The 11,335-nt window shown below is 43.5% G+C and overlaps 1 protein-coding gene across 5 annotated transcripts in view; it reads left to right on the top strand.

Moving 5' to 3' along the window:
- The first annotated feature begins 4,501 nt into the window (after positions 1-4,501).
- The window catches only part of AKAP8L (A-kinase anchoring protein 8 like), a 29,202-nt gene continuing 22,368 nt past the window's right edge, over positions 4,502-11,335 (top strand). The window contains exons 1-2 of one of the 5 annotated variants that reach the window (XM_072990369.2): positions 6,468-6,497; positions 9,883-9,938. In XM_072990369.2, the coding sequence (XP_072846470.2) occupies positions 9,914-9,938 (25 nt within the window). In that variant the 5' untranslated portion in view covers positions 6,468-6,497; positions 9,883-9,913. Of the gene's footprint in view, positions 4,632-6,467; positions 6,498-9,882; positions 10,079-11,335 lie in introns of those variants that run through there. The other 4 variants (XM_072990371.2, XM_072990370.2, XM_078385892.1 and 1 more) reach the window with 4 other exon arrangements.

Raw genomic sequence — 11,335 nt, 5'->3', positions numbered from 1 at the left:
GAGGTTTGGGTGTTGGGCATCTGAGTTGTACACCCATAAGGAGCCCCCCTGGAATCTTCCCCCCAAGTACCTAGAGAAACCAAAATCACAGAGAAGCTTATATTGACTCCCCTCTACAATCCCTCCAAGTTTGGTAAAGATGGGGTTTCATACATCAAGGTTAGATACCCACAAACTGGGTCTCCCCAAGAAAGTGCCCTTTAGCAGCTGACTTGGGGAAACCCAACCTTCAGCAAACTTGGAGGGATTGTAGAGGAGAATCATGGAAAGCTGCTCTGTTATTTTGGTGTTGCCGGGTGCCTGGAGGGAAACTTTCCTGGGGAGACCTGTTTGCAGGTGTATAACGTTGATGTCTAAAACCCAATCTTCACCAAGCTTGGATGGCTTGTAGAGGAGAATCATGGAAAGCTCCCCTGCGATTTTGATGTGTCTAGGTTCCTTAGGGGCCATTTTAAAGCCAAATGAATCAAATAAAAAAATTGCTAAAGTTCATTGATTTGTATTTGTCAGGGGGTATTGATTCATATGAATACAAATGAACAAATTAGCAATTTTGATGTATTTGGGGATTTTTAAAAAATTAATGCCCATCTCTACTTACATTTTAATTTCAACATTGAACCAGTTTTTTTACTAGTACTCTTCTTACTAGTATAGCCTGTTGCTACAGTTGATTACTCTCCTTACAGGCTTTACTCTCAACCTATTAACAAATTATTTCCTGATAAATAAAACTCTTGAGTATCTTAAAAGGGCAAAGCCTCGGATCATTATATGGCTTAGACTTTACAGAGCAGGACATTGAGAAATACAGATTGTTTTGTTAGACTGCTCCAGATCACTTAGCTTTTCTGAAGAGACTTTGGGAGATGAGTTGAATGATAGTATTATGTGTTGGGAGTATTAGAATTCTTTTATCCTTCATTAATATCAGGGTCAGACTATTTTTCTAGGCCTCAAATAATACATCTGTGTCCGTTGCAGAAGATGATGTTGGGCAAGGGATTATATTTTATTTTTTAACACTGTGATAATGTGTCTTTTGTGATTCCTCATCATCTGAAATGAAGCAAAAATTAGACTGTGAAGCAGGATGCAGATTGAGTAATTCTACCATCACAAGGAACTGTACATTTTCTCTAAGGCTAGAAACTAGAGAACATCCACACAGAATACAGTATTGGGATATAGCAATAGTCTTCACCAAGGCCTCAAACCTGCTCTAATGCCAAAGGGCCCATGTAGCTGAGATGCTGAATTATTGCTAGAACATGTCCTGAAAAAAAGGATTCCATGTGTGGAAAATTCCTGTATGTAGAAAGAACTCAAGACCACCTGTTTTCTCTCAGTGCATCCACAGGAGAAAATTCCCTGGTGCAGTATTTATTCCAAGTTACAGCCAGAGAGTCACCTGCACACTATTGTTTATGTTTCTGTAATATTCTGCTGTGATTCATTAAAGAAAGGGAAACTGAACATAAACCATGAGACCATAAAATATTGCTTGAGCTTTTGTTCCAGATTTCTGGAGCCAAACTAGGCCCTCATATCATTTGTGGTCATTTTGATAATCTGTAGGAGAAAAAAGAAACCAAATACATGTTAAAATTAATAGACACACATGGTTTTGCCATTTTTTGGATTGATCCTATTGTTTTCAAAGCTTCAGGAACCGTTTTGTTTTATTTATTTATTTATTTATTTATTTATTTATTTATTTATTTATTTATTTATTTATTTATTTATTTATTTATACCCCGCCTATCTAGTCATTTCGACCACTCTAGGCAGCTTACAACATAAAGGATAAGTTCAAGAAAAATTTATAACAATTAATTAATTAAGTGATTCTGCAAAATGGAAAAAATACAAAATAAATCAAATAAAGAGAAAAAGAATAAAAAAGGAAAGAGGACAGGAATTAACTGGAAGGGAAGGCCTGCCTATACATCCACGTTTTTAGTTGGTTCTTAAAAGTACCCAGCGAGGGTGCAGCGCAAATCTCCAGAGGTATGTTATTCCAGAGGCGAGGAGCCACGGCCGAGAAGGCCCGGTTTCTAGTTCTTTCCTTTTGGGCCTCCCTCGGCGTCAGGCTCCTCAGCCTCACCTCCTGGCTCACGCGGGTGACATGAGTAGAACTAGTTGGGAGTAAGCGTTCCGCCAAGTATCGAGGTCCTAAACCGTTTAGGGCTTTATATGTAAGCATTAACACTTTGAAGTCAATGTGGAAACGGATGGGCAGCCAGTGCAGCATGGCCAGAGTAGGAGAGATATGTTGGTATTTTCTCACTCCAGTAAGGAGTCTGGAGTACTGTTTTATTCAGTACAGGATAATCTAATAAGTGACATGTTGTAGGCAATATTTTGCGTACTTCAATGTGAATCTACCTTGAAGCTGAAGTGAATCTATCAAGTATTAGCAAAACTGAAATGTCCAGATGTTGTTACATTGTTTACTGTCGTTGGCTAGAATCCCATTTGTTTGTGCAGTTGTGGCTAATTGGCAAAGTGCCAGAATGCATCTTCATTACATGCTTAGTCACACATCTATTTGCACAACCAAGGTGCATCCTGCCTCCTTGTCAATTAGCTGCAGTTAGCAACAGTAAGTTGCACAAACCTCACGGAAACACCAATAGGATTCTAGCCAACTATTAATGTGTTAGAACTGGAGCCCTTGATGCTTTTTAACTCAGTTTTCCAAAAATTAAAGGACCCCTAGAGCATATGTCCATGAATACGTTTTGCTTGTTTTCCTGATAGTTATGACTCAGAATAACCTTTTGTTGCAACAGTGCTATTTTTATGTTTATATAGTACCACATCACTCTTCAAAGTGATGTTATTGTTTCAAACCAGCAACACATTAACACATGATTTTGATAATACAGCTATTTTGTATCACTGCATCTCAGTATTCCCACTTTGAAGCTGTTGAGCTGTGATGGGAAAGACTGCATCAGCCAGTATTGACTACCAGTAAGAGAAAATAACTAGAGTCTGAGGAACTTGTGCCCCCTGCTTTTAGTTTAAATAATGTTCAGCATGGCTTAGCTGAGATCCTCAACTGGATGGTTTTAGTTGAGAACACTGCATTGCAGCACCTTATTCTGCACAGTTTTTATTGAAAAGGTATCAAACTTAACTGTTCTGTTGATGGCTATATTCCATGTTTTGCTTCTATATATGGTGGTTGGCATGCTTAAACCCCATTAGAAAAGAGGTCAGGTGCTTCCGGGCATTAAAAAGCTGGTTTGCAGACAGGTTGAAGGCTTTCCTACAGCAAGGAACTTTTAAATAATCCGGGCAAATGTATGGTAGGATTTGTAAACCAGGTGGATTCTATGATCTTCATTCGTGCATCTCCCAGTTTATCAAGCAGTAGGTTGGGGGCGGGAAAGGGTGACTTGGTAATTGGGATCACAGGGCCTGCAAGAACGAAGTCCTAAGGTGAAATTGGAAAATGGGAGCGTGTGGATCGTCAAGTTAGGTTCAGGGGAAGATGAGGTAGTGGGTTAAGGCTGTACTGCTACCTTTCGCGCGCTACATTTTATTGTACTGTAATGTGTTAAGATTGGCCGTTTTTAAAGGGCGTGGGAGAGGGAGGAAGCGAGAGACGGAAAGAAATCCAAGGGGAGAGCCTTCCTCCACAGCACAGGCGACCTCCCTCCGCCGAGCCAGGCTCCTGCTGTTGATGCCGGGGGAGGGGGGGCCCTCTCGCCCCCGTAGGCCGCCTCCTCCTCCTCCTGCTAGAGGTCACGGACGCGCCGCGGGGCGCTGGCTAGAATTGCCGCGGCTCCTTTGCGGTTCCCTCTTTCACAAAGCGCAGAAGATTCTGGCTGGTGGAGGGGGAATCAGACCGAGAGGCCGCAGCCGAGTTTCCTCGTGCTTTCCACCCACAGCAGCGTCGCCCCTCCAAGAGGCCAGGGACCCTCCAGCTCCGTAGACGCCGGCCTTCAACGGGCACGCGTTCCCCTCGCCGCCACCAGGAAGGCCTGAGGCGGCCACCGCCGAGGAGCCCCAGAGAACTCGCTGCCGTCCCGGCCGGCCGGGCCCAGCCGCCGCCGCCGCCAACCCGTCGGGTGCCGAACGTGCTCAGCCCCGTTTTATCCGCCTATGCCCTCGGGCTCGGCCGTCTCCTTTCTCACCCGCGTGGGAGGGCGGGGAGTCCCACCCCCTGAAAGGACAACAAGGGGGGAAAAAGGGGCATCGAAGCAACCCACCGCGAGACCTCATGTACTAATTGGTCCCCACCGTCCCCTGCTAGGCATGAGTGATAAGCCCTTCGATCCAATAATCTCCAAGAGACCGGGACCTACTCCTCTTATTTGTGGACGGCCTTTGAATGGCGACCGAGGTCGCCTATAAGGTGCTTAAAGCGGCTCTGATAGATGTTTCCCGGGGCTAACTAAACGGGAGGACCGAAAGCCTCTAGGCCAATAGCACGTGAATGGGGCGGGAGTTGTCGCTCCGGCCACCAATGGTCGGCAAGCTAGGGAGGTGAGCGCGGCCAACAGAGTCGGGAGGCGGGCTTAGCAAGCTGCCGTTGCCATCCGGTGCAGGAGGTAACGGGTGTGAGGAGCGGGACTTGGGGAGCCCGGCCGCCGCCAGCGCCATCATGAGCTATTCAGGTGAGCAGGCAGGGGAAAAGCCGAGTCGTCTCTCGAGCGCTGAGGGGCGGGCGGGCGCCCGGCCTTTCGGGAGAGGGGCCCACGGGAAGGCCCCAGGCCCGACCCGTGTCAACATCCCAGGGGGGTGCGGTCAATGGCGCTGCCCACCTCGCTTTTTCGGGTGCCGGTGCCGTTCCACCCTTTCCTTGCTGCCCGAGGCTCGCTGCCGAAGCGCCGGCCAACCCGCGTTGGCTCCCTCGCGCCGGCGGAATAAAAGAATAGGGGAGGGGTTGTGTCCGTAGAGGATCCGGGCGAAGCAGGCAGGCAGGCAGGGTCCCCGCCGCAGAGGTGCCCTCTCCGCCCCCAGATGGTTCGCAAAAGGTGCCAGGAGGTCCAGCAGCCGGAATGCCGGCGGCGCTCCTTTGGGCTGCTCTCGTCTCCCCTCGGAGGGAAGGGGCTGCTCCTTCCTTCTCCCCACCACCACCACCACCACGTCTGCACAGGCGCAGCCCACCCTTTGCCTGCTGCAAATACTGTAGGGCTGCCTGGGTGTGGGAAGCTGGCGCAGGAAAACCGCCCCGTGTAAAAAATTTGAAAAAGAAAGAAAGAAAGGCTTTCCTTGGGATAACGGGCATCGTTTCTTCACCCCTTAATAGGAACTGATGGATCTGTTTGAGGATTTGGAAAAGATACCTCTGTGGGAGATCCGCTTTCTTTCCATTCCCTCTTCTGGGGCGCTCCGGGACTGTGCAGCCTGTGCCCAAGGCCACGAAGGCTGGCTCTGCTCACAGCAGGCACAGTGAGGAACTGAACTCCAGACCTCAGGCCCTGCAGGCAGTGACCTAAACCCCTGAGCTATCTAGCCAGCTTGAGTGCTATCATGTCAGTTCTGACTTATAGCGACCCTTTTCAGGGTTTCCTGGTTCACCATTCCCTTCTTTTGGGGGAGGGGTGCCCTGGGACTGTGCAGCTTGCCCAAGGCCACACAGGCTGGCTCTGCTCACAGTGAGGAATCAAATTCCCAGCTTCTTGAGTTCGCAGTGGGATAAAGAAACCACTCAGCTGTCCAGCCAGTTTCTGTGTATATATGTATCGAAAAGTACTGAGTTGCGTACAGATATAGTCATGGTTACAAGTAGACCCATATAAATCAGTGCGTTCTAAGGTGGCCATAACTAATTTACACCCAATTGGTTTTGGTTACTCTATTCATAAGTATGATTGTGGTGAACCCGCTAAATGTCTGTATAACCACAACAAGGATGAGTCTGGTGGGCATGGCTTCTTGCCTATACATAGATCTCAAAAGCTTTGATTCTTTTTCTAGTTTCTGAAAACATGCTTGTGCATGAATGTCCTTGGTGCTCTCTTAAGATGCAAACTGCTTCTGCATGGTGTCAGTAGTATTACTTTTTCAGTGCAAGGCTTGGTTTGGACTGACCAGGATGTTTGTTCATCCTGGGGCATCAGGAATCCAAATAAAAAAGTGAGTGTCTTCTGATCCTGAACAGAGCACTGCTGAGTAAAAGTATTCATTCTTGCACTCCTAAGCACAGAGCATAAAGACTGCAGCTTGTTAGTAACTTAAGTTCAGTGTTAGAGAGAGATGAAGAAACTTGGGAGTAGTCCATTGTAGTTTGTCCTGGATCTGATTTTTGCATGAAGGATAATAGAAACAGATGTTTTGTTTTGGGCCAGATAGTTTTTGATATCTTCCCATTATTTGTGAAGTCTATCCAGTCTTCTTTTATAAAGCCTGTTTACAATTCTTTGCAGGTTCCACTTCATCTTGTAGCGAAAAAGTTGTGGTTTATATTAGACAGGTTGCCCAGTGTTTGTTTCTTACTTCTAGTGACCCTGATACTGAAAGACCAGATTCAATTCAAGGTATTGCTTTTAACAACTATTTCTTTATGAGCCTGTCCGAATGTTAATATCTTCTGGAGACACATTTGTGTGGGTCCCAGGCTATGGAATACTCTCCTTCCCAGCTGTGATGTGTTTTCACTTTGATTTTAAGAAGGGAATAAAATACATCATTTTAAACTGGCGTATGATGCTTAGCCTGCTCCACAGTGTGGATTTTGTTTTTAATGTATTTTACTGCACTGAGCGCCATCTTTTAATGGAATGGCTATGTCTGTCTATCTGTATGGGTTATGTGAGAGTGTCTTACACTTCAGAGGACCTGCTGATTGACTGGTTGATTGTGGTAGATCAGTATTCATAGAAAGTTGAGTCTAGTCTAACTCTCTTTTCCTTATAGACAGTGAATGGTAATTTAGAGATTTGGTTAACTGGAAATTTTGAGAAATACTGGAAAAAACTTTTTATGAAATATTTTCTTCTGTGGTAGGAGTGAAGTATTTTTAAGATAGGACTTTGCTCACTGAAAATGCGTAATAGTGAGACTCTTAATAAACCAGTCTACCAGGGTAGATAAAATTATGATTTTTAAAAATCAAATTGATTTCAATCATGATTTAAATAAATAATATTTTAATTTAAATGGTAAAAAAAATCAATTTTTAAAATTTAAATCCTGATTCAAATCAAATCTACCTTGTAGTCTACAGAATTAAAGAATAATAAAGATTCTGTATATTTTGGCTAGTTTTTCCAAGCCAGATGCCCATCCAGTATTTGAACTATACTTCCCATCAATCTAGCAAAATGGATTTATACAATAAAACTCCATTGTGTTACTTTTTCTGGTTACTGTGTACCTGTACAGTACTGCAGTCCAAGATGTGTTAATATTGTGACTGTTTGAGGTTATTTCTGTCTAAGTATGTATGATTTCAGTTTTCAACTTTCATTGTTTCCTATTTCCATATGGCTCAAACATTCTACCATCCAAATGTAACATTCAGTAATTTGAGACTCAGTCAGTCTCTAACATTGTTACGTTTAAAAACAGAACTACTGTACACCATTGAGATATTTTGTATTCACTGATGTCTAAATTTCATTAAAATGCCAAAAACTACAACTTGTACAAAATAGGCTACATGGGATAACATTATTGTATTAAATTGAGCTTATGACAAAATAGCAGAATCAGTTCAGATTTGAAAAGAAGGTAGTATTGCATGTATTTCCATTTCCTCCAAATTTCCATTTTCCATTCAATATTATGCAAAGATAATGCAGTTTGTAACTCTAGTAAAGAATGCTCCTAAGAAATCATGTTTGAGATTTCTAGAATGTGTTAAGGATCCAGAACAAATTCTAGGCTCTTGAAGCTTGAAATTATAGATGTCCAAAGACTGCTGCAAAGCAATGGTTAAAGAAATTATTGATAAGTTTTAAACACAATTAACTGCAAATTAAAAGCAAGGTTATGCTGTGTAGTAGGCAACATTCATACAATATTGAAAGCTGACAAATTCCAGTGACTGTTTTGCTGCTTGTTGCTGAATACATCGTTTGGATTCTTCTGGAGCCCTCAGTGCTCCTGGATTCCTTTGTTTCAGCTATCAAATCACTGTAGCTTTCAACTGAGACTAACTTTAGCAGCAACAATGGATATATACCAGGAAACAATTCCAGGTGAAATAAACTGTGTTAGGTAAACTGTGGACATGGCAGCTAGCTATTTGTACAGTATGTATGTTTGATCAGTGAAGAGTAGAGTATACAGTGAAAGCATTATTATCTTAAAATGCAAGTCCAAAAACCATCAAAATTTGTACCACCCCAGAGAACTTTTCAACTTTTGCCTCCTGGGAAGACAGAGTACTTTGTGTGTTCCTGACTTGTCTTTAGTGATGAAAATTGAAGGAAAAGATTCAGTTTTCCTCCCTCTTTTTACCTCTATTAGTAATCACAGACTAGGAAAAATGCATGTCTAAAATTTAAATCCAACTCATAGGGCCTATGTTCCCAACACTTTTGTGGCAACATCTAAGGCAGTGATGGTGAACCTATGGCACATGTGCCACAGCTGGCACAAAGAGCCCTCTCAGTGGGCACGTGAGCCATAAGTCGCCAGATTGCTACCCCCAGCAGCCAAACCTGAGGAGGCAGCTGCAGTCGCAGTGTTAGCACCATGACAGGCAGCAGGCCAGGATCCGGAGCAGCTGGTGCTGGCAGCAGTGGACCGGCTGAGCTATAGGTAGTTGCGGGGTTTTGCACAACTGGAGGCAGATCTGGAGTGGGGTCTGGAAGCACCTCCATGCCTGGGGTTCCTGCTTCAGCCATCACTTCCACTTCTGCTGCCTCCTGGGTTGGGTTTTTTTTTGGGGGGGGGGAGTTTGGGCTCAAAAAGGTTTGCCATCACTGATCTAAGGGCTTGATTGTGATTAAAGGGGCAGCTTATTTATTTATTTATTTACAAGATTTTTTTTTAGCTGTGCCATTACCAGTGGTCTCTGAGTGCATACAACAATATTAAAACTTTAAAAACATTAAAACCATTAAAAATAGGCAATATTACAATATAGTTGTGCAATGCATTGCACCTCTCCCTCGTTTCAGATGGCATTTGAGAACCTGGCACAATTTGGTGTCCAGCTTCCTCAGTCATCTGCTACTAAAACAGCATTCCACACACACTCTGTGCTCTTAGTAACTGTTACAGCAGAGGAACTGTCAAAAATGGCAATCCTCTTGTTGAGCATGTGAAGAGCCTGTATATGGGAAAACCACAGGTGCTTTGGGCTCCATTCCAGTTTCAATGCCGTGGCTGGTAAATATGCTTTTCGAGCGGACAGTGTTGTTGTCTTATCCTGAACAACCCCATTGGCATCACCACATTTCCTAAGAAACCAAGAACTAGGTGAGCACTCTGAAGCAATTCTGATGAACTTTTTGAATAGGTAGATTTGGTCAACAGCAGCCTGCTTTGCCCAGTTTCATACCAACATATCAACATCAACTAGCAGTTTCTCCACTGCTGCGTCATTGGATCGCCTCTCTTCCTGCTTTTTTGCCTGATCACTGAGCATGTAGCAGAAGAATTTTAATCACATACATTTATCAGTAGTCCAAGGACTGCCTTTTGAATGAAGAAGCCAGAGCTGTGATATCAGGCATGATGGTTTACAGTGGCTATAGCTATGACATTGAAAGGTGAAGCAGTAGTCCAAGACCAGTTGTTCTAGTGAATTATTTCATTGTGGAAACCTCTGAAGGTGTCTTTTGACAGGTTCATAAATTAAAGAAGAAGGTTTTAATCAGCTTCCTCTTGGTGATGTTAGTTGCCCATCTTTGCTTCATGATGTCCTTATTAACCTGGATAACTTGCTGATTCGATCTTTATCCTTTGCAGGGTCATTGATGGCTAAGGAAACAATAGTTTTATGTCTGGAAGACTACAACTTTATGGTAAACAGGAACAAGTGTGTGTTCTTCTCAGCTCTTAAGTATGCATCATTTAGAAGTAAAACCAGGATGATATTTCTGTCACCCAAAAGGCAGAAATTGCCATGTCAGAAGACATACTGTAGCTAGAAACTGTCATCTAGGTAGGCATACTGACAAAATATGCCATTACTCAATGAGGTTAGCAAAATTACAAGGACTGCTTACTTTATTCTGCTGCACTGTTTTTCTCAAGGTGTTTAATCATTATTCAACAGAATTTTTAATGGAGACATAGCATCCCTACAGAAGCTTTTATTCTGTTCGCTGTCCAGTGGGGGAACGCTGTCAGTTTACCTCTTTATAAACAAGAACACAAAAATCCCTGGATTTTTTCTTCCCAATTCTAGTGTGGTAATTGGAAGAGGTCAGTGCTCCACCAACCCCACAGCCTTAAAATCTTCTGTATGCCTTTCACTTGATGCTTCTCTATCTAAGGTCATCTTGTTAAAATAGGGTATACTGGGCTCAGATTCTTTGTGGGGTAGGGCTTGGCTCTAGCAGCTATGGTTTTTGAACGTCTTGAATCTTAGCATTGGATCACAATTCCAGTTCAACTTGCTACACTGATTCAAAGAAGGATCCTTTGAACTCAGGCTGACTCAAGCTTATTGTTCAGAAACTGAAATACAGTGGTGCCTCGCATAGCGAACGCTTCGCTATGCGATGAAACCGCACAACGAGGGGTCCCGGGCCATCGCTGGAGCGTTCGCTCAGCGATGGCCCCTATGGGCTTTTTTCGCTATGCGATGATCGCGCGGGCGCGATCAAAGCATAGCGAACAGCTGATCGGCGGTTCCAAAATGGCTGCTGCTAAAACAAAATGGCAACCGCTGTTTTGCCTCGCTAACGAGGCATCCAAAATGGGCGCCGCAATGGAGGAAACTCGCAGAACGGTGAGTCTTAAGTCCATAGGAACGTATTAAATCAGTTTTAATACATTCCTATGGGCTTTTTTGTTTCACTTAACGATGGATTCGCTGAGCGAGGGTTAATCCGGAATGGATTAACCTCGCTAAGCGAGGCACCACTGTAATAGATTCTGGACAGTCCCATCAGTGTCACTTAAACCATCCTGGCAGTCTTCCAACAACATTTACCAAACACAGGTCACTTTCCTGTTGTAGCAAAAGAGGGAGCAAGTTGTTTTAGAGTTTATGCAATGTTCTGTTCTCTTGAAAGAACCTTTAGTGTTTCTTCAGCAAAGCTTATTTATTTTATGTTTTAACCTTGTCTTTCTTGCAACAGGTTAAAAAAACATAAATGGTAAAATCATGACACAGTATAGTATTAAAACTCAGTTATACATATTATAGTGAATTACCCACAGAAATAAACCATTTTAAACTGCTGTCCTCTGA

The sequence above is a fragment of the Pogona vitticeps genome, chromosome 2, assembly GCF_051106095.1.
Source record: "Pogona vitticeps strain Pit_001003342236 chromosome 2, PviZW2.1, whole genome shotgun sequence".
NCBI classification, from domain to species: Eukaryota; Metazoa; Chordata; class Lepidosauria; order Squamata; family Agamidae; genus Pogona; species Pogona vitticeps.
The sequence above is the reverse complement of the archived record's forward strand: the minus strand, read 5'-3'. Positions and strand labels throughout refer to the sequence as shown.